Below are 25483 nucleotides of genomic sequence, written 5' to 3'. Positions count from 1 at the left end.
TTCAAAATGCAGCAGACAAATTATCTTTTGGCGTTTCTGAAAGTACATTGTGTTTAAAACTTTTAAGCAAACAAGCAATCGAAAAATAGATTGATCAAAACCAGTTGCAACCAAAAAATTTCCAGTTCTAAAATCTAGCAATAATATGGTTGCATGCATCGTTGAAATTCAGAGAGAACCATGTTTGATATGCTCTATCTCTGATGCTCTTACAGAATGAACATGCTTCACTACAATCATATAATTCCAGATAGAACCAGCAAACCTTGCAATTGAAAAAGGGGAAAGACTAGATATAAAATTTCCTTACATTCAACAAGTTTTAAAAGCTAAATTCAAAGCTGTCCGTCAAAGATAACAAAAGTACCATTCTTTTACATCCTTAAAACTAAAACAACCAGCAACTGGAAGTTGAGGTTAATGCTCCTTCCCAATAGCAACCTCCCTTTAATAGCCTTCTTCCTGATACTCTGCTTCTTCTTCCTCATAATCATCCTCGTCTGCAGTCGCATCTTGATACTGCTGATACTCCGAAACCAAATCATTCATGTTGCTCTCAGCCTCAGTAAACTCCATCTCATCCATTCCTTCTCCTGTGTACCAATGCAAGAAAGCTTTCCTCCTAAACATGGCAGTGAATTGCTCACTCACCCGCCGGAACATTTCCTGGATAGAGGTGGAGTTTCCGATGAAGGTTGATGCCATCTTAAGACCAGTAGGTGGGATGTCACAGACGGTTGATTTCACATTGTGGGGAATCCACTCGACAAAGTAAGAAGAGTTCTTGTTCTGGACGTTAAGCATTTGCTCGTCTACTTCCTTGGTGCTCATCTTGCCTCGGAACATGGCAGAGGCTGTTAGGTATCGGCCATGTCTTGGATCAGCTGCACACATCATGTTCTTGGCATCCCACATTTGCTGGGTCAGCTCAGGAACTGTCAGAGCTCGGTACTGTTGAGAGCCTCGCGAGGTGAGAGGAGCAAAACCCACCATGAAGAAGTGGAGACGTGGGAATGGGATGAGATTCACAGCAAGTTTCCGGAGATCAGAATTTAACTGCCCGGGGAATCTTAAGCAGCATGTTACCCCAGACATTGTTGCAGATATCAAGTGATTCAAATCACCAACTGTCAAAGCCAAAAAAGGAATAGGACATGGTTAATAAATCACATTTCTGTATAGCTCAACAAATTCAAATCACCCCTCATTTTTATACATACTGCATAACATATAAAAAGAAGAAAAAGCCCTCTGTCAATCCTAGTTCTTACGGATCAAAAACATGCTCTGATCACATCAAGCATTAACGGCCGCAAAGAAAGTCCCTTGATTAGTTCTTAAAGGCCTCGTACAAGAATAATAAAACACATTTCTTATATCAATCTAGGATTGCTCAAAAGGCCCTAAACAAGAATCACAATATATAAATCTAGGATTGCTCAACCAAACATATTAGAACTAATTGCAAGTCAAATCAATCAAATTAATTTAGCATACATGAAAACTTAGGGAAATCTTATTAATCACAAAAAAAAAACCCCACCATGGAAAATTCAATATTTAACTAAAAAACAATCCCAAAGATGTAAGCTTTGAATCATAACAACTAGGACAAACCCAGCAGGGACTTACAGCTAGGAGTAGTAAGCTTTAATGTCCGGAAACAAATGTCATATAAGGCCTCATTGTCGAGCACCATGCACTCATCCGCGTTTTCAACAAGCTGGTGAACAGATAAAGTAGCATTGTAAGGCTCAACAACCGTATCAGAGACCTTAGGAGACGGGAACACCGAGAAAGTCAACATCATTCGATCTGGGTACTCTTCCCTAATCTTCGATATCAAAAGGGTCCCCATCCCAGACCCAGTTCCACCTCCCAAGGAGTGGCACACTTGAAACCCTGAAAAAAGAAAAAACCAAACAAAAACCGTTTCAAATCAAAATTAAGAAGGCAAAAAAGAAAGAGAAAACAAAAAGAAAGATTTTAAAAAGAGCCAAGTTTCTGGATCCATAGAAACACACCTTGCAAGCAGTCACAGTTCTCGGCCTCTTTGCGGACGACATCGAGGACAGAATCAATCAACTCGGCCCCTTCCGTGTAATGACCTTTAGCCCAGTTGTTTCCGGCGCCAGACTGTCCGAAAACGAAGTTATCCGGGCGAAAGATCTGGCCGTAAGTTCCGGACCTAACGCTGTCCATCGTGCCAGGCTCCAAGTCCATGAGAACGGCACGAGGAACAAACCTCCCACAACTGGCTTCATTGTAGTAAACATTAACCCTCTCGAGTTGGAGATCCGAGTCTCCCTGGTAACGTCCGGTGGGGTCTATGCCGTGCTCGGCACAGACAACTTCCCAGAACTTGGCACCGATTTGGTTGCCGCATTGGCCTCCTTGGATGTGAAGGATTTCACGCATGTCGTCGCTCCTTTGAAAAGCAGAGAAAAAGACAAGAGTAGTTTCAGAGAAGAAGAATAAGAAGAAGAAGAAGAAGAAGACGAGAAACGAAGGAAGGCAAAAGTGAAACTAGGGTAAAGAAAAGAGGGATTGCTTTATAGGGAGAAGAGGAGAGACGAGGAGGAGAGGTTTTTTAGTGTTTTGTATTTTTCTTCCTTGATGCGAGTAATGAATAGTTTTAAATCAACGGTTATAAATGAAAGAGAGGGTAATATGCAAGTTTAGAATTTGAAATTCAAAAATTTGGTGGGGTACAGCTGGATGTAACTGACCGTTTTGAATTTCTTGATCTTCCGTCAATTTATTTTTAATTATAGTAATATATCGTTTTCGTTTAAAATTACGCTGTTTTAAATTTATTTTTTTTGTTTTGAAAATTTTGTTATTATTTTGAACATCACACCACCACAAATTATACTTTTCAAAAGTAATAATAATAATAAGGCTCGAGTATACGTTTAATAAAATAATTTCATTTCCTCCCAAATTAAATATATAGTATACATATAAATAATAATTTTTAAAAGTATTTATATTAAAAAAAAAAAAAAAACCAAAAATAGATTATTATAAATTGAAAATACAGATATGCCCTTGGCAACATCACGTGCCACTTTCCTTCTCCACTGAATGTTAGAAAGCAGAAAGTATCGGTTTAAGATGTAGGCCCCCCTCAGGAAGCTCCCAACCCATTCACATCCTCATACTTGGCTTTTCAAATATGTTTTAAAATATATAATATAATATATATATATATATAATTTCCTTTTTAGATATAACATTATTTGTAAATATGTTCCCAGAGTAAAAATAACAACACGAAATATATAAACTTGAAATAAAATTAAAATTAACATGCACATTAGAGTTGGAAATTTTCTAATTGCAACTGGAGCTGCTATTAACTAATAATCACAAATACATAGCATAAAACATTTGACCCAGTATAAATGCTGGGTTTTTTTTTTTTTTTTTTTTGAAAATTTTACTTAGTTGACTAATTATTTAAGTATAAAAACCAAAAATTAAAATTAAAATTAAAAAATAACTTCACATTCCATTAACATAATAAACAAAAAACATTTTTCTGTGGTATGTGGCTTATATTAAAAAGTAATGCAAAAGTCATTATAAAACTGAACTGAAGTTACCAATTTCTGTAACATGCATACCGAAATGCACCAAATATTTTGAAAAATTACCAATTCAACAACAAAAGTTTGGACTGAATCAGCCAGTAAATAACAGATAAAAACATCTACACCACCATGTCAATTTTCTTCATGATTTCTTAAAATGCCTAGCCAGGGAAATAAAGAAAAGTACAATAAACTCACAATTCACTACATTTACCTATCGAGTGGTAAATTTTTTTGAACTGTTAGATGTTAATATTTAAAAAAAAAACAAAACTTACCAAAAAATCTGATCTGAGAGTTTAAAAAAAAAATTAGTGCTTATCATTAATGTTGTAAGCTAAATTTAATATATAGTCGGAATACAAAGCAGTCAGTTAACGTTAGCCTGTTCCGAGATATTTCACAAACATCAGTTGGGGCCATTATTGATACTAAACCCTCCCCTAAGCTCTTGGCAACAAGGAATAATTCCAACAAGAAAGAAGCTTTGTCATCTATACCTTGCACACAGGTAAAAAGAACTTGGACAATGCGTTAGCATCCAAAGAAGTTAAATTAAGAAACAATAAGAAAACAGACAACCAAAACCAAAGAGAACAAATGGTAATCAAAGAACTCCATTATCTATGAATAGAACTTGTAATCCTATATATCGATAACCTCCTTTTTTTTGTTTGTCCAGTACTCCTGATGTCTTCGAAGAACTAAGCCTGAAAATAAAAATGTCATGTTCGGACACGTGAGACATCCTTCCTAGTCAATCCTTTCATGTGTCATATTCCGCAAAATCCTACAGCATCTTGAGGGTGCAACCTACGTACAAAAACCTTACAAATCCTTCAAAATATCAACCAGGAGAGTGTACATGACCTGATTAATAATAATTCTAAGCCCTTAAAAGCTCTACTATTTCTTTCTTGTTGTGGCGTTTACCCATCTTTGACTTACTAAATTGCAACAACCAGCTAACCCCAACTCCAGGACATTTCATTAATCAATTGCGCTAAACATATTCACCGAAAAACCATCAATCATAGTTATCTGTTACTAAAAATAACAACCAGGAAGACGTGTCAGAATTCTATTACCTGCCTACTGAAATGACTAACGATCAAAATATTTGGGGCTTCCATTAGGGGCTAAATATAAAGATGTGGTGCCTTGGGACCTTGTGGTAGCAAGGCTTGAGAAAAGTTTGGTTGGATGAATTGGAACCTTTCATCCAAAAGGGGGGAGACTCACTTATTAAGAGCGCGATGACCTACATCCCATTTATTATGTCCTTGTTGACAATCCATGCGAGTGTGGCCAACAAACTAGAATCCATTCAATATAGATTCCTATGAGACAACGGAAGACAGAAAAAAGTATCATCTTATAGCATGGATGAGGTTGAAAAGCCTACACATCAAGGCTGTTAGGGTTGAGATCTTTGATGGAGGTTAATATGGCTGTTCAACAGAAACAGTCAACGAGATTCATGAATGAAAATAGTAGTCTCTGGCAGAGGGTGATCAAGATGAAGTTTGCAACCATGGATAGAGGGTGGCATTTCAGGCTCTCGTCTAGACCCCATGGGAAGGGTTGTGGAAAAAAATATGCATAAGCATTAGTAACTTCCAAAATTGCATCAGCTGGAGGGTGGGTACTGGGGATAAGATCAACTTATAGCATGATGCCTAGTTGGAGGGTGGGACACTTACAGAACAGTTCCATCAGGTCTATGCTATTGCTCGCACATATCTCCATTCGCGAGTCTTACAATGCAATGTGGGGAAAGGAGAGTGAATATGGAGATTACAAGAAATCTCAATGAATAGGACGTTAAGAGTATATGAGGCCCTTCTCATAACCCTTGTTAGAGTTAAGATCAACCAATTTGGAGGCTCAATACTACGGGAACTTTCTCGGTCAGATCTTTCTACAATCATTTGACTAAAAGAGAAGCCACAGATACCAACTTTCCCTTTCAACAAATCTAGAAGGTTAATACTCCATCCTAGAGTTGCTTTTTTTTTTTTCTGCGTGGGAGGCAGGTAGAAGCTATATTCTAACTATTGACAAGCTGATCATAAAGGGGAGGATTTTGCTGAATGGGAGTTTCTTATGCTAAAAGGAGGCAGATCATGTAATTATATCCTTGTATAGTGTCCTTTTGTGTATAAATAGTGGACCCTTGCATGTGGACTCTTGGATATCAATTGGGCGAGGGCTTGTTTGGTGAAAGAAGAAATTTGGGCATGAAAAAGCATCAATGGGGTAAAGAAACATGTTAGTCTCATTCCACTCACTACCTTTTGGGTGTTGTGGAAAGAGAGAAACAAGAGAGTTTTTAAGGGCGTAGAAGATGATTTTGATATGGTTAAAGATAAATAGTTTTAGACCCTAGGTCTTTTGATTATGGGTCATTCTCTCTTCGTCTAAGGATTTCGGGGACCTTATTGACATTATAATCAATATGTAAATAACTTTCTATATGGGTTTGCACCCCTCTTGGTGCATGTGAATGAATCACATCATACTATTTTTATTTCCAAAAAAGAAGATTTTACTGAACTAAAACTTTCTAGCTCAAAATTCTACCATCTAATGATTTATTTCAAAAAAAAATTCCACTCTCTAATTGGAATATCAAACTAAAACCATCTAACTAAAAATTTCTGATACGTTTCTAATTAAAAATTTTACAAAGTTAAAACTATCTAATCAAAAAATTTATTACCATTAAAATTGTCTGATTAAAAGTTCTGTAAATTTTCTAATTAAATATTCAACTGAAATTAATTAAAAAATCTATTGAGACTAAAATTGTCTTAATTAAAAATCGATCTGCATAATTAAAAATTTGACTGAAAGTAAAACTGCTTAACCAAAAGTTCTACTAACTATCAAAATATAAATTCTATTAAAACTAAAATTATCTAACGAATAGTTCTACTGAAATTAATTTTGCCTAATAAAAAATTCTAGAAAATCTATAATACTTGCATAGCATGGGGAAAAAGTCTTAAGAGTTAACATGGATTAACAAAGAAGTACCAGTCCATTTAGAATCACAGCTGTTTTGAGTCCTCTAGTATTTTCTAACCAAGGTTCAACTAACTCTTCTTGTTTTCAGCACATTAATTGGTATTAGTCCTTATTGAACTAAACTTTTCGAGGAAACTGGCTTAGTTTCATAGCAAAGCTACTCAACAATTCACATCCCAACACACTTGTCCTATATGCCCAAAATCTAACACCAGAAAAAACTTATCTAACCACAACTTTTTTTCGAAAACACTGCATTGAGCTTTATCAATGATGGCAAATCCTAAACCCAACACATACAACATGGCTCCTTATGAACTACACATGTAGTTTATTTAAATCTACCACCATCTAAATTTACTTTCCCAAATGCATGGCACAAATACATTAGAGCCAACAAGCTACAAGACTTGATGATCCAGCAAATAATAGTATCACTAAATAGAATAAGTACTTTAGAGTGCAAGGTCACGATGAGATATATCCAAGAATAAACCACAAACCTGGCAAGTACATAATGAAGAAGCAGGCTTTGCATTCCAAAAACTGTCATCCAACAACCAAAGGTAGCCCTAGATCATCAATTAACCAAGTTTTTGCAAGTGCACAACAGATAACTTTAGAAGGTCTCAATATATAACCACAACAATCGACATATTAGACACAAATTAGTGTTAAATTGTGTAAATGCTGTGCCAACAATAATCACCTCATGCAACAAGATTTCACCAGGGAACAAATATCACAAGCATCTCAGGCCTGAGTTACTCTGCTGGAATCAGCATATATATATATATATATATATATAATATGCATCTTTAACAAGCTACTCCACTCATTAGACTTGTGAGTTAAAATTTCATTGCATATTCAATCTTTGGATATTTTTTAAAAACTATTGGAACTAATGCAGTCCAATTTGGAAATCAGAAGGCTAGACTAGATTATCATTACAGTATTGATAGTGGGAAAGGCATAATCATGCAGGGACCAGCTGATTGAATAGCACAATGATTGCAACAGAGATTTCCAGAGTAAAGCACCTACACAGCCTCCTAATTTCTTCTTATGGACTGCTATCATGTCACCACAACTGAACAATATTGTCTTTAGTTTTCCAGCAAGTTGAAACTTCTAATGCCAGCATATCATAAACTTGAAAGTCATAGGCTTATCGTGACCCATTAAAGGATTAGAAGATTGATCAGACATTAGAATCCCTAGACAGTTATAAAATGGCATCTTCATTTACAAATACTGTGCTAGATAACCTAAAGTAATAAGCTAAGTTGCACTAGGCTACCTAAAGTAATAAGTTAAGTTGCACTAGGCTTGCACCAAATTGTACAAGAATCCAGAAAGCTACATAATGTAACTGTCTTTTTCTTTGGAGGATAGCTCATCCTCCTAATTGATAAAATTTCTTTTCTCCCCTTCAATCATTTTTTTGTTAAATAAAAGTGAAGTATTATTATGCACAAGGTACCAAGGGAGTACCACCCGTATACAAAATAATTACAAATCTATCAATTAGTCGATGACCGCATCCGCATCATCTAGGTCTTTAATATCATGACCCAACAAGATAAATCCAAAAGTGTGTATCCATCTTCCCTTCAATCATATTTCTTCTTTCATTTTGACAAAAAAAAGATCAGGTTGCTTCTAATGAGATATGCCAGAGCTTCCTAGTATTAGCTTTAATCCTTTTACTTCCTAGATTGCCAGACTCGTTATGGCCTAACACAAATTATCAGTCACACTCAGTTCATCAAATAGATGCATTACTGGGGAAAACAGAATATAGGACCTCATGCTGATATTTTAATACTAAAAAAAGAACTGTTTCCCCTTCTGCACCTTCTAAAAAAAGAACAACGTTACCCATAAAATAAAAAACCAAAAAAAATTCCAAACCATATTTCACAAATATTGGGTGGCAAACCTGCTTAATCAGCAGCTATAATGCATATCCATTCTAAAGAATAAAGCCTAGATCTGTCACATTCTATAAAACTGTGTCAAAGTTTTATGAAGGTAATCCCCAAACCCAAAAGTTTGTTAGGTATGGTTCATATCAGAGAGGATTAAAGTACATTAACAGCTCTCTAGCCCCTGAAGAATTAAGAATGTCTGTAGCCAAATTCTTATAATGGTGAGTCGTTTGACAGTTTAAACTTTCCCTAATTCTACCAAGTAAACCTTGTCCTTGCATAAGAGTGTAATCTCTATTCTTCATAGTGAAAGAAGAAAAATAAAATAAAAAGAGAAGAAGAAAGCAATCTCCAATGAACATAGGCACATCCTCATATTTGTAAAATTGACTTTTGTCTTGGGTTCCCTCTTGGGTGATGCTATATGAAAAGAATGAAAAGACAGGCGGCTGATAATTTAAATTGTCTTGGCTGAAATTAGAAATGAAATGAAAAGGGGGAATGATTACTTATCATTCCATTGTGTACCATTTTGTTTCATAATTGCCCTTCCCCTCTCTCTCTCCCCCAACTGGTCCCTTATTGTTCCAACCTCCTCCTACATTTAGATGACAAGTCAATGATGTCTCCATATAAATAAACCCCAGCTCAGTCCCTTGTTTTGCTGAATCTTTTGTTATACGCTTCCAACTCAAAGAATAGGCGTAACCATGCCTTGAGTTTGGACTGAACTGCTTTGATCATCAGAACATATTTTCGTACACTCAGCCACCATTATCTAATGCTTAATTAACACAAGGCACATCTATTTCCTCCTGTTTAACACAACAACTTCAACCCATCCGTTGCAGCATATGCCCCAGCAGAAGAAAAATCCTAGATCACAGGTTTGTATCAGAAGTAACTAAATGACAATACTCGTCCTTAACTCTCACAATTAAAATGACTGAAATAGAAGACAAGAAATCAGAGCGATCATGGCAAGGTTAGAGAGAGTTAAAGAAATGATGTTTGACATCCAAAAGCTAAAAATAGAACATACACTCCTATATCCCAAGTTTTCTATGTTCCAGTAATTGCGCTCTTTTCACACTCATAAACTAACAATAAATTTACTGACATGCACACAAACACATGTATTAGGCTTAAAGAATCAATGTCAACAAAGAACCAGACAAATCCCTAAACATATTATCCCTTCGAAAGATCACTTAGCAGGAAAAATAAGCTCTGTGCACCAAACACAATCTTACCACATTTATTATGGATGATGAGTAAACCTTTCCACTGAATTTTTAGCCCTTATGTTGCCTGCTTTGCCGACAGGAGGGACGAAGGATTTGAATTGAGGATATCTAGTATAAAAAAGAAATTTCACCAGAAACAAAAAATCAACTCTAACAAATCTAAAGAAGTTGTTATAGTATTATTAACTGTGCCTAAAATTTAAATTAAAACACAATTTGCAGAAAAATGAATGATTTCAGTTATTAAATTACCGGAAATCACTTAAGTAATTATTCTATGGAAAGAACTTCTGCATGTTAGCAGATAGGTGATATGGGAATTCACAGTGGTATAAAGTGAAAAAAAGTCCTATGGTTGGAAGACCCAAGTATGAAGAAATGTCTCTAATTTGTTTATATCATGAAGAACTTTCACTTGGTTTATCCATCATATCAAACTTTGGAATCAAAATGAACTCTTACTGTCCGAAAATAAAATGAAAAAGGTACCTCTATGCACAATCTAGCACTTCGCTCCCTAGTACTAGACTTCATTTTCTTTTATTCAACTTCAATGGATGTCTATAGACTTCCCATATTAATCAAAATTGGAGAAAGAAAAAAACATTATTTTCAGATATATGATCTACCCATAAAAGATTGCGTCTCTTCAGGACACAAAGTACCTTTCTTTCCCTATTCTATCTCTACCATTATATTCCATAAAAAAATCAGAAGTTCGTTCAGCTAATATTATTAAACATATTTGCCTGAGTTTGTCTTCCAATTGAAGAAACAAATTTGAGTAATTTCTAAACTGAGCTTTTCATTTAGTAACAGAACATCTGGTTCCAACTTGCATGTAGAATGCAAAATAAATCAATGGTGTCTTGTGAGAAACATTTTTTCTATGAAACAAAAGTGTGAAGTATATTGATGTGTCGACGCCAAGGAAGCGCCACCCATGTACAAAAGATTTACAAATCAATTAGTATATTTATAACAGAGCCAAAATCTTCTAAACTATCAAGGTTGTGCCCTAAAACAATAGAGCCAAAATAGTGAAACCATCTATCATTGATAGTAACAAAATCAACTTCTTTCCCCTCAAAGAAGCATGTCTTGAAAACTTTCAAAGAAAATATCCCATTTTTTAAAATTAAAGCACCAAGACTTTGAGGAAACTCCACATGATAAAGCTCTTAAATTTGTAAAACGACCTACACATGGAAAAGCCAATCCATACCAAAGTATTGCAATTTGTTCAATTATTAATGTTTTTAAATAATTATGCCAGTAGGAGTCAACACAATTTCATTTCCAAAGGCAAAAAACCAAACTCAATGGAAAACTTTGTCTTACAAGAAAATGAAAGAATAAATATAACAAAGCACCAAAACAAGGAGCAATTACTCCCTTTACATGGTAAATTCTGTATTCGCATTAAGCTAGAATATAAGCATTTTGGGTGATTACATGAGGGGACTAAAAAGTGCATTTGAAGACAATTCTTCTACTTTCCTATAATTGAGACCAATTATGTGCTCAAGCTTCATCCTTTTCCCAATAGGGAGGATCTAAGATGCCCTAACAGGCATCTTTTTTCTTAAATAAGCCCTAATAGACATCTTCTCTGATAACTTCCTGTAAATAATTCTTTTCTCAATGGCCCTTGGTACTCTGTGAATGATACTTCTTATTTTGTCTTTAAGAAAAAGTTAGAAAATCAGTGGTACATGTTAAAAGACCCTGTCTAGTTAACAACAAAACCATAACAGAAAAAAAAAACAACAGACTTCAAGCACATTAGGTTTAGAGAGAGTTCATTCCAGGCCAATGTTTGCCAAGATATACCACCAGACTGGAGCCACAAATCCACAGGACAAGACACTGAACGAAGTAGGGAAACTCCAGAAAAGACTGGAGTCAAATATCCAGTTGGGAGCCAGAATCAGACAGCAATAATATTGGGATGAAAAATTATAGCAAAGAAAATAATATACTTACTCATCTACTCTATAGAAAATTTGGGATCAAATTTAACTGAATTAGAACATCCTTTTAGCACGTATCATTTTTTTTTTTGTCAGATATTAATTATACTAAAAAAATTTATATTTAAATTTACAACAGATTTTCGGAGAGGGGACTTCAACTGTCTGACTCTCTCTATGCAAATCATAACAGTCTCAACAGCTTAAGGGACTTCAACTGTTCCAATAGAAAGAAACCAAATACACCTGTTATGTACGTTGTGTTTAAGAAATAAAGAAGATATTACCCTTTTCATTTTTTGGAATGACTAGTTACTACAAAATTTATAGTTTTTTTCCCTCTAGCTATCTTTCCTGTTGTTTGGACTGTGCTCTTTTGATATGTCACCAAAACTAATATTCCCATATTCATGTTCCAAATTCCTTGTAGATGCGAAATTAATATCTTCTATTTCTCCTTTTTCTTGTTTGTTAGACAGTGCCTTCCTCAGTTTGTCGCTAAACCTAATGCTTAATCTATGCACTTATTAAGTAAAGATATCAAAGTTATTTATTTTTCATTTTTTGGAATGACTAGTTACTACGAAATTAATAGTTTTTTTTCCTCTAGCTATCTTTCCTGTTGTTTGGACTGTGCTCTTTTGATATGTCACCAAAACTAATATTCCCATATTCATGTTTAAAAGTCCTTGTAGATGTGAAATTAATATCTTCTATTTCTCCTTTTTCTTGTTTGTTAGACAGTGCTTTCCTCAGTTTGTCGCTAAACCTAATGCTTAATCTATGCACTTATTAAGTAAAGATATCAAAGTTATTTATTATTACAATCATTTCGTTTGGAAGTTTGTCAAGCTTTAACATCGACAGAGAAAAATGTATTCTACATTTCTTAAAAGCAAAAAAAATAATAATAACTGCATTAATGATAGCTAGTTATGTCATTTTGCGCTTCTCCGCTTTTTTCACCTCTAGCCATCCCAAACATCACAATAGTAGTACATTTTCCATTTATTAAGTTAAGGGATGATTCCTATTTCCTTTCCATCCTCAACAAAACTAGATGGAACATTCAAGACAATTTGATTCCACCCCTAGTTGTGCCATGATGTCACCTCTTCCTGCACATTGTTAATGAAAATTTTTTCTATTCAAAAAAAAAAGAGAAACTTCTATTCTTTCTTACTCAAAAAAAAAACAAAAGAAAAAAGAAAAATTCACCTTATTCTACAGATATTTTAAGAAACTATGAGTTTCCACTTTTTACATTGAGCTTCCTTTTTTACAGCATACTGAGTTTCCATATTTGCTATTAGACAAACAGTAAAAAGACAAGCCAGGATTCCAGCAAAATAAAACCATAATGTCTAGGAGATTTAGGCGCAATAATTTATTCACAACAAGAACAAATAAAATAAAAGCTCTAGTTTAAATGTACTAAAAATTGACTTGATGGGTTATTTAAATCTACTAAACTTACATTGAAGAGTTCTGAAAAGGTTTTCTTTCTTGCCTTCCATTTTACTATTTATGTCCTAAAAGACAACTTTGCACTATTTACATACATAAACTAAGCTTTTTATCTAATCCACTCCACTGGTTCAGAACAAAAAAAAGAAAGAAAATTCCAGGTCTGGGCAAGAGAAAACTGTACAACCTGCAATTATTTTGGTCTGATCAACGAAGAGGTAGCTATCATGGAAATAACAGCAATACACCAACATTCAACAGTTATTCAAATCTAGCAGCGCATAAAATGTACTGAGATTTTTTAACCTCTTTTCAGCTGTCAATAATGTATAAAGATATGAAAAGTACACTTTTTTTGTTAGGGAAAACAGTTATGATAAGGTATAATTAATTGCAGACGTAAGCAATCCTAGTCCAGGTCATCTGGGCATCGAAAGCATAATTGCTACAATCGTTGTTGTTATTTTGGTTTTGTTTTTACCACATTTTTGAGAAAAAAGAAAATTTGGCAAAAACTAAACATATTGGATAGAAGTACCCTATTTAAACCTCATAAATGCCGCTGAACTACTTACAAATATATGACAGCAATCATGTTTAGTTAAGCACAAAAAGCATATTTAACTAAGGGGATAACTTGCAATTGAGAATGACAAGGTTAACAGAAAACTAGCCAAGTTTTGATATGAAAACTTCAAAATAAAAACCAACAAACTTAACTGCCACTGAACTTCAGTTCCAATAACCATCTTCATTAACAAGGCAGCAACCTGAAATGGCAAGACTAGCATAAACCACCCCGAAATCAAAAAAGAGGCATAGAATGGGGAGTCACCTATGTTGCTAAACGCATAATACCAAAGGAACAAAGTTAGCCCCCCTCAGTCAAAAGTAATGATGCGATCCACATTGCAGCACAACAAGACTTAATTCCTTTTACCGCGGCCCTCAAAGTTTGAATTCCTTGGCTTGCTTACATCATCAACTGAGGGATGATCACTAGTAGACCTAAGGAAGAAAAGAAAACAAAGAATTAAACGAGAACAATGTTTCACATAAATGAATTATTTACTTAGGAAAATTACTAATGACTAAAATAACTCACAACTTATGTTTTTTTGCATTTTCCTTGATTGTTATGACCATATCCATCGCCATCTTCTGGTGCTCTCTTGTTTGAGAGTGGAACTCCAGGCCCTCCACTGTTTCACAGTCAACTTTACAGATACGACACCACCCCATGCCCATTGACTTTCTCTTTCTAAAATTTTCACCTGACTCCATGTCCCCCTGAGTTTCACAGAAACAAATACACATGAGAAAAGAAAGAAACCAAAAATTATACTAGTGATTGTGAAAGGACAAATAGCTAAGATGATACTATTTTAGTACAAATAAATTAAAATCACAAAAGAAAGGAGAAAAAACTTAACCATGTAGACTCCACCATCTGGAAACCCTTGAAGCGTAAAGCTGCTCCTAAATCCTGGCTCACCAATTCTATTATGAGAGAAGTTCCCAGAAGCACCTATTTCCCCCATTCGTGAATGACTATGAAAGGCGCTGAAACCCATTGACTCTTCTAATCGTATATGACCAGCCATGCTGCGAGAACCTAAATGCTCACCCCTCCGAACATTTCCAGGCAGGTCTGGACCAATCATGTCACCACTCCTCATATGCTCACCCATCCTAAAATTCCCAAGACCATCAAACTCAGCTCTATGCAAATGGCTGGGTGGACCATAATGACGCGGTTCCCTGTGATCCATATCATCCAGTCCCAAGTGGCTGCTACCAAGACCACCATGAAGAGCACCAAATCCACGTGGGGATATGCTAGGGTATTCTCTCATTGGACTTCTAGGATTCAAACCATCCATATGTCTCCGACCAGATCCAGGAACCGGTCCAAGAAAGTCAGGATGAATACGTGCAGTTTCTAATCTCCCCTTACTCTCTTCACGGAGACTAAGTGGTCTTTCTCCCGTATCCTTGTAGGTAGGAAAGAATCTTGAGGTGACAGAACCAGCCATCTGATCTAATTTCAGCCCAGGATCAAAGTTCATCCCATGAAGCCCCTTTTCATGAGGCCTCAGGGGTACATCCATGCCAAAACCATGAGAACCCCTATCAAGAGGCCTTGAAGAGGAAATGTAAGTCCCAAATTTTGGACCAGAATCTGCATCAAAATGAGAAGACCTTGGGAATTGTTTTGGATATTCTAAGTCCCCCCGACCAATAACATGTCGACCTGGGTCCATTGAGAAGGGATCCAAATGCTCATCTTGTAAGGGCTTAGACCTCTCATTTTGCAGTCCAAACGCAGATGAAAAAGGCCTTCCATGTGGACCACGTTCCATCAATCCAGGCTTCTGATTTAAAAGCATTTCAGCTTCAACAGGATTGGTTGGTTGCTGCTGACCAAACGGAGCTTCTGGGCCATGTGTCGGTGCTCTTGCTATCATCCCAGCATGTGAATCAAGTGCACTGGGAGATATCCTTGGGATATGTGAAGGGGGAGGATGACCTTGAAGCCCTTGAGAAGAGAACAGTGGTGGTTCAGTGCCATGCTGGGGAAGACCGTACTGATCAGGCCCCCTTCCAAAGGATGCTGCAGAGGCAGGACCAAGATTGCCACCAGGAAGATTTTCAGAACCATGAGGAATTAGAGGCTGCCCCAAATGACCGGAACCTTGAGGTCCAAATTGGACAGGAGGGTGTGCTAGTGCTGGCATGTGCGGTGGTGGTCCTGGAAGTGCTTGCCCATAGTTAACTGATGGCTGATGCCTTCCTTGGTCAGTTAGGACACCTCCTGCCTGCACCTTACCAGGTGGATGAACTCCAGGCTTCTGAGTAGAACCCAACATCTGTGGGTGAGTTTTGTCTTTAGTCACTTTCCCATTCTGCTCTTCAAGCTTTTCAGCACCCTGCAATGTAGGAGTTGTCATGAGAGAGCCATCCCGAATTTCCTTTTCATCTACTGCAGAATGCCTTGCCAGTTTATCAGTGGTAACTGGCCCCTCTTCCTTGACAATCTGCTTAGCTAAAGGCTCTCCATTCTCTGCTGAACGGGATTCAATAACTGCACTAGTTGAGCATTTATTTTCAACTTCATCTTTAGGTTTCAAATCATCACCCACATTTTTCATAACAGTTTCAGGCTTCAGGCTTCTCGACAAAACTGCATCCTTCCCAGAACAAGATGTTCCATTCAATTCGTTTGCATCCTTTTTAGCAGCCTTACCAGAGGAACATGCATCCTCTTTCTCGTCTGTACTTCTCACAGTCATGTGGTCTCCATGCTTTTCAGGCACTGTTGGTTTAGAACTTGCCCCAGATTGCATTTGATTATTGGTCCCAGGAATATCAGTCTGACCACCAGAAAGCCTTGACCCAGGTTGCATCTGCCTACCTTGTACACCAACCACAGATTGTTGATATTGCTGCGGTTGTAGTCCATGGTTCCGCATCATAGGCCGTTCTGCAACATTTTGGAACTGATGGGGCTGCATGCTTTGCAATAATGGAACATTCTGCTGTGGTTGCGGAAATTGCTGGAGTGACTGAAGTGGTCCCTGGGAACGCAAATGGGGCTGCACAGGCAGCTGCTGTTGTGGAAAAGGAACTTGCTGATGTATTTGATTATGAAATGGGCCTGGTTGTTGCCCTGCAAATGGCTGCTGCTGTGCATATTGCTGAGGCATGGATTGTTGAACTGGCTGCATAATAGGCCGTGAAAGGAGTGCTGGTTGATGGGCATGAGGATGTAGCGGCTGCTGCTGTTGTGTTATAGGCATACTAGGAATTTGACCTGGAGAAGGCACCAAAGCTGCTTGTTGCTGATTTAGCATTGTAGCATGAGATTGAGGTGGATGCAGATTAGGAGACTGTTGGGGATACTGATTCTGAATTTGAGCAGGAGGCTGTGACAATGGATGAGACCCACCTTGAGGCTGCACATGAGCAGTATGCTGTGGGGCTCCCGATTGAATTTGAAGGTGAGACAGAGTTTGTGGATAACTTTGATGGCCCGTAACTGAATGTGCTGATGGTTGCAGCATCTGGGACTGCATATTAGGATTGAAAGACTGGTTAGGTGGTAGAGGGTTGGTTTGAATATGGGGCTGCGAGTGATGCTGAATATGCTGTAGTGGCTGAGCTTGAGATTGAGGAACTGGGTGATGCTGCGCATGAACTTGAGAGTGAGCCTGTGGCTGAAATTGGGGTTGCAGTTGTTGCCCTTGAACAGAAGCCTGCTGATATTGAGGCATTTGCACATGTTGCAGATGTTGCTGACTTGGGTAGGCCTGCGGACTAGGCTGAGCTTGTAGCTGTTGGTGTCCCGAAGATGGTGGATGAGTCTGTGATGAAACTTGAGACTGCTGCAGGCTGATAGGATGAGCTTGAGGCGGCGGGTTGATTTGTGCCTGACTCTGAGGTTGAGAAGAGACAGCTGCCTGAACTGGGGGATGTGACTGAGGCTGTCCCATTGACTGGAGCTGGAGCTGGGGCTGGGGCTGGGGCTGGGGCTGAGGCTGAGGCTGAGGCTGAGGCTGAGGCTGCGGCTGCGGCTGCGGCTGCGGCTGCGATTGGGCTTGCATTTGAGGCTGGGATTGGGTTTGGATTTGGGGCTGAGCCTGGGCCTGTCCTTGTGATTGAGGGGGCACTAATGGTTGAGGTTGCGGCTGTGGTTGCGCATATAACTGAGCTTGATGCTGGCCAACCGTATGTGGTGCATGAGCCTGAGGCTGCTGGTATTGCACTACTGCTTGCTGTTGATATGGATAATATTGCTGATAATGCTGCTGGTATGGATCATAGCCAGGATACTGCTGGTAGTACTGTTGATATTGTTGTTGATACCATACTTCTGGAGTTAGCCCGGTAGCAGATACTGCCTGGACTTGGGAATTAGAGCTGGCCTGCTGAACTGAACCACTTCCCAGAGCTGGAGTAGTTTGAGATGTCTGTGATTCAGTAGTAGTTGCCCTAACCTTCCCAGTCTGAGGCTGATTACCGATAGCTGCTGTGCCCGAGACAGCAGCATCCTGAGAACCCTCAACCTGCTGAGCTTGGGATTGTACCTGCACACCCTGTCATTAAACAAAAAAAAAAGGTTAGAGAATGAGCCTCGTCAAAAATACATGAAAGTTAATGTTCATATTAATAAATTGACTTCTTCAACTTACTGGACAATTCTGTGCATGCTCCTGTACTTGTCGGTGAACAATCTGGATTCCACATCTGTTGCATACAACAGGTGAATTGCCAAAAGCACACCCAGTACAATGCGATGTGCAGTCTGCTAGAGGCCCCTGCCAGGTGCACCCACTCCTGTGGTATAGACAATGAACCACTATTTTGCCAATAGTTTCAGCAAGTGCTTTATTTGATTCTACCAAAAGCTGAAATAAAAGGTTACAGAAAAATTACATATCAATCAGCAATTACAATAAAAATAAGAAACTAGGAAGAGTTCTTTTTTCATGGAAGGGCTGGGGAGAGGGGGAATAGAAAACTAAGAAAAGTATAACAGCATAGAGTGTAAAGAAAGCGAAAAACCTTGGAATCTGCTTCTGTCACCAAATAACCATCATAAGGACAAGCCCGACTGGTACTAACAATGTATGTCAAACATGGTTTGCAATATAGATGACTGCACTGTGACTGTAGTGCTTCATTTGGATAAACAAGCAGCCGACAAACAGGACAGAAATACTCCCCAGCTAGAGATTGAATGTTTGGTATGCACTCGTTGTCAAATCCCATGCTGTCTTATGAATATGGCTTCAACTTGCAATGAACATCAATGCTATTAACTTTCGTGAATTAAACTAGAAAGAAAAAAAGCTGAGGTTAATTCCAGAATCCAAATCACTCCACACAATTCAAAACAAAATAAAGAGCATCAATCTCAACTGCATGCAGGCATCAGGCAACGCCATTCTGCGTTGCCAATTCCATTAGAGACCCTATATCAACTAATCAGGTACAGGAAAACAAGTTGCTGAACAAGTGAGCTCAAATGCATACTACAAGGCAATAACATCTCATCATCCAAAAACCAAAACGTTGATAATTCACACAGTAAACACCAAACAAAAGCACTCAACAACTAAAACCTCGATCAAGAAGAATAGAAACGAAGACAAAATTCCACATGCCATCAAAGTAAAAGATAGACAAACCAATCCACATAATTCTAACACTATATACTTCTTCCGTCCTCTCTCGACGGCAAAGTGTGTAAAATACAACCCAACAACCCAATGCTAACCATGAGCATAAATCAAGTTCCTGAAACTTTTTCAGGTTCGATCAAAGTTCCTAAACCCTAGCCCAATATAAACCTGAAGAACATTTCTACCGGAAACAATAAAGAACATTCTTTTAGGGTTCCATTTACCTCTCCAAGAAAAAAAAAACACCACTGAAACACCGCAAATTGAACACAAGCGAGTATTCAAAAAGCATTGGTGAAAAGGAAATCTTACAGTTGACGATTTGATCGGATGGATAAAGCAGAGAGAGCACTAGCAATAGAGAGAACACGAGAGAAAGCGAGGCAAAACCAAATGGAGAGCAGAGGTAAAGGCGGTGCTTATATAGTACAAAGGGTAACTCATAGGGGTTATGGAAGAACAAGAGGGCTGAGGCAAATCCCCAATGGGCCTTTCTCCCTCTCTCTCTCTCTCTCTCTCTCTCTCTCTCTCTCTCTCTCACTCTCTGGACGGACAGATAACGACGTTACCACTGATTTTTCTTTATTTTAATTTGTTTGCAAAATGTGTTTTAGAGTTTAAATTATGTTAAAAAAAATACTTCAAATCTCATTAAATTTTTAGTAAATTTTAACTATTTAAGTAACATGTGTTTTCAAATGGAAAATTTTACTTATAAAATGTTTAAAATGACTAAGACGAAATATAAAAAATATCTACATTATATTATATGATTTTTTTCTGTATAAAATTTTATACGTTTAAATGTTTAATAAAATATAATTCACTTTTATATTTATTTTAATACGGCAAATAATACCACAACTTGATGATTGATATGTATATTAATTATAGAAGTTTAAAATATAAAATTTTAACTATTTACGTAATATACGTTTTATGTTTCAAGTAAAAAATTTTGCTTATAAAGTATTTAAAATTGATAAGCCAAAATATAAAAAATATCCATATTATTTTACAATATTTTTTTTCTATATAAATTTTATTCTATCTAAATATTAACAAAATATAATTCAATCTCAAACATATTTAGATATAATAAAAAATAGCATATCTTGATGGTTGCTATATATCTAAATTGTAAGAATTTAAAACATAAGGTTTTAACTATTTAAGTAATATGTGTCTTTTATTTCAAATGGAAAATTTTGCTTATAAAGAACTTAAAATGGTTAATGTAACGATTCCATAAATTTCAAATGAAATAAATTATATATTTAGTGCAGAAGCGATATAAATTATTAGGTTTTACATTTCTTATACAATAATTGAAAGTACCAAATAGAACTTACAAGAATAATCATTCTAAAAAAATAATTAATAATCAAGAAAATAAATTAAAGATAAACAACTGAACGTCCTACTCGCAATCCTTTTGTGGATCGGTCTATGGATTCTTATCATCTTGATCTGAAATAGTTAATGAGAAAATGAACTACACTAACCCAGTAAAAATATCACACTACTCACTGACATAGAAATAAAAGTTGGTAGAAATCATAAAAATAACTAATAGAGCTGTTAATTTAGCAAAATTGTTTATCATAAAAAAAAATCATTTGCCGTCTACTTACCGTAACGAGATTTATAAAAACAACCTATAGAAGAAATGACATAGCATATTTTATAATTTCATGTACAATCGTTTGGAACAATATATTTTTTTTATCAACCTACTGGTATCCATAAGGGTTCATAAGGACGTCCGTAAAACGCGTGAATTTTTTCCTTTAACATTTTCAATTAACGGGTCGTCCCCATACCACATCCGATATGAGTGTCAAATTACTAAACCTTAATACCCCGTCCGGTATGAGGATGAAACGAGTCGTCCTCATACCTCGTATGGTATAAGAGTGAAATAGGTCGTCCTCATACCTTGTCCGGTATGAGTATCAAATTACCAAACCTCGATACCCCGTCCAATATGAGGCAACATTCACGGTAGGGTTCCTTATCTACCCAGTCTGTCCACCATTTTCTAGAATATTCAGTAATTTTGATGTTTCATCCATTCACTTAATCAACAGTTCCCCGATTTTCTTTAATTTTCAGCTTCTCAATTCAATCATAATCACATGAAGCAAGCAATACATACATTTAAACTATAAGATCAATCAATCAGGTATTATCATGCATTAAGACTGTAAAACAACTCAACAGAATCCACAGTGAATAATTACCGATTATGTCTTCATTAGTGACCTGTAATTAATTATATATATTTTCTAAACTGCTCAAGACACCATATTATTATTATTAATTAGACTTCAATTACATAAAAAAGAATAATATGAGAAAATTTTACACAAATTGATACCCAAAATGCTACACTTGTTGATTGGTGACTGGCTGTCCTCGGGTTCCCTAAATTTTTTTTTAGGATTAAAACATATTTCAAGTACCTATAAATATCTCAAAAATCTAAAATCAGTGTTAGAACCCATTTTTGGCCAATTCCAGAATTTCGGTGCGGCAGCTCCGCCGTGCTCCGATGATGGTATTGTCGTCCGCGGCAATAGTTTGCTTCGGGTCGGCTGTTTTTGTTGTTTTCAGCTGAATTCGGTCAATTTTGTATCAATCCCTGCGAGAAAACACGTTAAGGGGCATTGGTTAGCCAAATAAATTGAAACTTACTGGCGGCGGGGTTCTCTAGTGTGACATCTCCGCTGGCTCACCTTTGCAGTTGGGTGTTTTATTTCGATTAATATGTAGAGAAGGAAATGTGATTACAATGGTGGAATAATTATGTAGAACGAAAATCGGGAAGGGCCTCATCGGAGGCATTTTTTATATTTTTTTGCAGCGGCGCCGCCAGGTTTTATCCGCAGTTTTCGGCCAATCCACCGGTCCTTTTGCTCCGATTTGGCCATGGGGGTGTTTAAAATTGAATTTTGAGTAAATTAAAATTTTTTTACCTCCTTTAACGGTTGGAAGTGGCTCTGACGCGGCGGCGGTGGCGGTCGGCTTTCTTTCCCACGGCTGGGTCTTCTTCTCCGGCGGGGGGTCTGGCAGCTAGGGTTAGAGTTTAGTGTGAAGAGAGTTATTTATATCCATCCCTTTTAATATGTGATATCTATCGCGTTTGATCTGAACCGTCCGATCGCGATTAAATAGGGAGTGAATCTGAGCTGTTCATCGCGATTTGCTTTGCACCATCCAATCGCGTTTAAATAGGAAGTGAATCTAAACCGTTCATCGCATTTAAATCTAACCGTTCGATCACGTATGGGGAGGGAACGGATCCGGACAGTTCCTTGCCACGTGGCATGCTCAAGTTCGTCAGGGCTACTGACTAGGCATCCTACGTGGCATAATTTTTCTAATTTGTATTTTGACCCCCAATTTCTAAATTTTCTTTCAAAATTACTCTCAGAACCCAAATTTTCACCTATTTTTCTAAAATTATTTTCAATTTTATCCTCTATTTAATTTTTTTCATTTTTACATAATTAATAATTTAAAAAATTAAAAATTAAATTTTATACATTAAATAAAAATTCAAAAACTCAAAAATTATATTTACACACTAATTTTAAACATTTCTTAAAATTAATTTAGGGCATTACAACTCTCCCTCCTTAAAAGAAATTTGGTCCATCAAATTTGTATCTTTTTCACTCAATAAAACAGTTGGAGATATTGGGCTCTAAAGTCTGATTCTAACTTCCATGTGGCCTCTCTCGGTGTGTGGTTCTGCCATAGGACCTTAACAAAAGAGATTTTCCAGTTGCAGAGTACTCTGCTCTTTCGGTCCACAATGTCGACCGGTACTTCCTCGTATGACAGATCCTTTTGGAGTGAAATATGCTCGTAGGCCAAGACGTGAGAGGGGTCCGGGTTATACTTGTGTAGCATGGACACGTGAAATACATTATGGACCCTGAAAAGTTCTGGAGGTAGTGTCAGTCTGTAGGCGGCGGTACTAATTCTGTCTAAGATTTCAAATGGTTTAATAAACCAGGGACTTAGCTTCATCCTCTTACAAAATCTATGGTTTCTTTTAAAATGAGTGACTTTAAAGAACACTCGATCACCTTTCTCAAATTATAAATCTCTTATCTGGGTGTCCGCATAACTCTTCTGCCTACTCTGAGCCGTCTGAATGTTCTTCCTAATATTAACTTTTTTGGTTGTAGTCTCATTTACGAGATCTGGGTCGAACAGTTTCCTATCACCCATTTCTTCCCAACATATCGGCGATCTGTATGGGCGGCCATGCAATGCATCGTACAAAGTCATGCCAATATTTGCTTGGTAGTTGTTATTGTAGACAAACTCTATCAATGATAGATGGACATCTCAATGGCCTCTGAAATTAAGAACACAAGCTCGGAGTATATCCTCAAGTGTGCGGATCGTCCTTTCTGACTGTCCATCGGTCTGAGGGTGGAATGCAGTACTAAGAGACAATTTCATTCTAATGGCTTGCTGAGAGCTATACCAGAACCAAGAAGTGAACTTAGGGTCCCTGTCGGATAATATTGTCACTGACACTCCATGTAATATGACTATCTCTTGGATATATATTCGTGCTAACCTATCCAATAGGTCAGTCATCCTGATGGCTAAGAAGTTGGAAGACTTGACAAGCCGATCAATAATGACCCAGATGGCATCGTGTCTTAAGCGTGCCTTAGGCAATCTTGTCATGAAATCCATTATGATATATTCTCACTTCCACTCCAAAATCGATAATGACTGAAGTAGCCCTCCTGGGTTGATGCTCTGTCTTGACCTGCTAACATACCAAACACTTATAAACAAAGTCAACCACATTTCTTTTCATCATGTTCCACCAAATCGGAGTCGCGTGTTTTGATATATCTTGTGACTTTCGGGATGCATGGCAAATTTTAAGTTATGAGCCTCTGTCATTATGTCCATTTTCAACTCACTGTCAATTGGAATACACATTTTGTCCTAAAATCTGAGCAACCCATTGGCAAAAACTCAAAATTCTGGATTAACTCTCTGTTCTGCATCTTTCTTGAGGGCTGTTAAGGTGGAATCGCTGGACTGAGCTTCTTTTATTCTTTGTATCAACTCAGGTTGAACAGTCAGGTGGACCAAACATGTCACTCTCTTCAGGTCCTAAAGTTTGTGCCTGTTGTGCGGCCCCTATTACCCTATATTCTAAAATCATCAAGTGAGCTAATAAACCTACACTTTTTCTACTGAGTGTGTCGGCTATCACGTTGCCCTTACCCGAGTGATATAAGATGTTGCAATCATAATTCTTGAGGAGTTCTATCTACTTTATTTGATGCATGTTAGGATCCTTTTGAGTGAAGATATATTTCAAGCTCTTACGGTCGGTATAGATATGAAAGATGTCTCCATACAAGTAATAGTGCCAAATCTTCAAGGTGTGGATAATTGCGGCAAATTCTAAGTCATATGTGGGTAATTTTTCTCATGACTCTTCAACTGTCTTGACCTATAGGCTATGACCTTCCTATGCTGTATCAAAACACAATCCAACCCTAGGTCGGAATCATCACTATAAACTGTATATCCACCCAATCTGCTTAGTAGGCTAACACAGGTGCAGTAGTAAATCGTTTCTTTAGTTCTGAAAAACTTCTTTCACAATCCTCGTTCTACTCAAATTTGACGTTCTTATTTGTGAGCCGAGTCAATGGAGCAGTTAGGCTAGAAAATTCTTCCACAAACCTATGGTAATAACCTGTTATCCCCATAAAGCTACGAATCGCCTTAACTAAGGTTAATTTTTTCCAGCCAAGCACTGCTTCAACTTTTCAAGGTTCACTGACATTTCATCCTTTGATGTGCCTTATGAAGGTAGTCTACTCAAGCCAGAACCCACACTTACTCAACTTTGCATACAACTTATTCTCTCTAAGAACCTGCAAAACTTGAGTCGGATGGTGAGCGTGTTCCTCTTTACTATTTGAATAAACCAATATATCATCGATGAATATAATGACAAATTGATCCAGAAATTGTCTGAAAATCCTGTTTATCAAA

The 25483-nt window shown here is 37.2% G+C and overlaps 2 protein-coding genes across 21 annotated transcripts; both read right to left on the bottom strand.

The window, feature by feature from the left end:
- Window positions 1-272: 272 nt before the first annotated feature.
- Window positions 273-2617, bottom strand: TUB7 (tubulin beta-7 chain). The gene is made up of 3 exons (XM_022036049.2): window positions 2025-2617; window positions 1633-1902; window positions 273-1127 (listed from the first exon to the last, which is right to left on the bottom strand). The coding sequence occupies exons 1-3, from the start codon at window positions 2416-2418 to the stop codon at window positions 448-450; spliced, it is 1344 nt and encodes a 447-aa protein (XP_021891741.1). The 5' UTR covers window positions 2419-2617; the 3' UTR covers window positions 273-447.
- Window positions 2618-3894: 1277 nt separating this feature from the next.
- Window positions 3895-19900, bottom strand: LOC110810064 (uncharacterized). Of its 20 annotated transcripts, none has more exons than XR_015817311.1 (9): window positions 19745-19900; window positions 18813-19084; window positions 18440-18655; window positions 14681-18343; window positions 14353-14537; window positions 13968-14255; window positions 9814-9915; window positions 7130-7198; window positions 3895-4096 (listed from the first exon to the last, which is right to left on the bottom strand). XR_015817311.1 is itself a non-coding variant. In XM_022036123.2 (6 exons), the coding sequence occupies exons 2-6, from the start codon at window positions 19017-19019 to the stop codon at window positions 14174-14176; spliced, it is 4353 nt and encodes a 1450-aa protein (XP_021891815.2). In that variant the 5' UTR covers window positions 19020-19084; window positions 19745-19900; the 3' UTR covers window positions 13752-14173. The 20 variants fall into 20 exon arrangements, 1 of the variants encoding a protein (XP_021891815.2); XR_015817312.1 differs by having other exon boundaries at window positions 3895-4090; XR_002538928.2 differs by having other exon boundaries at window positions 7130-7172.
- Window positions 19901-25483: the final 5583 nt, after the last annotated feature.

Source organism: Carica papaya, chromosome 2 (assembly GCF_054855325.1).
Source record: "Carica papaya isolate Zhongbai chromosome 2, ASM5485532v1, whole genome shotgun sequence".
Lineage (NCBI taxonomy): Eukaryota > Viridiplantae > Streptophyta > Magnoliopsida > Brassicales > Caricaceae > Carica > Carica papaya.
The sequence above is the reverse complement of the archived record's forward strand: the minus strand, read 5'-3'. Positions and strand labels throughout refer to the sequence as shown.

Bases quoted from the DNA above. Each gene is read 5' to 3' on its own strand.
- LOC110810064 (XM_022036123.2), bottom strand. From the start codon at position 19,019: ATGGGATTTGACAACGAGTGCATACCAAACATTCAATCTCTAGCTGGG. The intron at 18,656-18,812 runs GTTTTTCGCTTT...CTTTTATTTCAG, and splicing joins TGACAGAAGCAGATTCCAAG to CTTTTGGTAGAATCAAATAA. The intron at 14,256-14,352 runs GTGAGTTATTTT...TTTCTTCCTTAG, and splicing joins AATGCAAAAAAACATAAGTT to GTCTACTAGTGATCATCCCT.
- TUB7 (XM_022036049.2), bottom strand. From the start codon at position 2,418: ATGCGTGAAATCCTTCACATCCAAGGAGGCCAATGCGGCAACCAAATC. The intron at 1,903-2,024 runs GTGTGTTTCTAT...TTCTTTTTTCAG, and splicing joins GAACTGTGACTGCTTGCAAG to GGTTTCAAGTGTGCCACTCC. The intron at 1,128-1,632 runs GTAAGTCCCTGC...TGGCTTTGACAG, and splicing joins AAAGCTTACTACTCCTAGCT to TTGGTGATTTGAATCACTTG.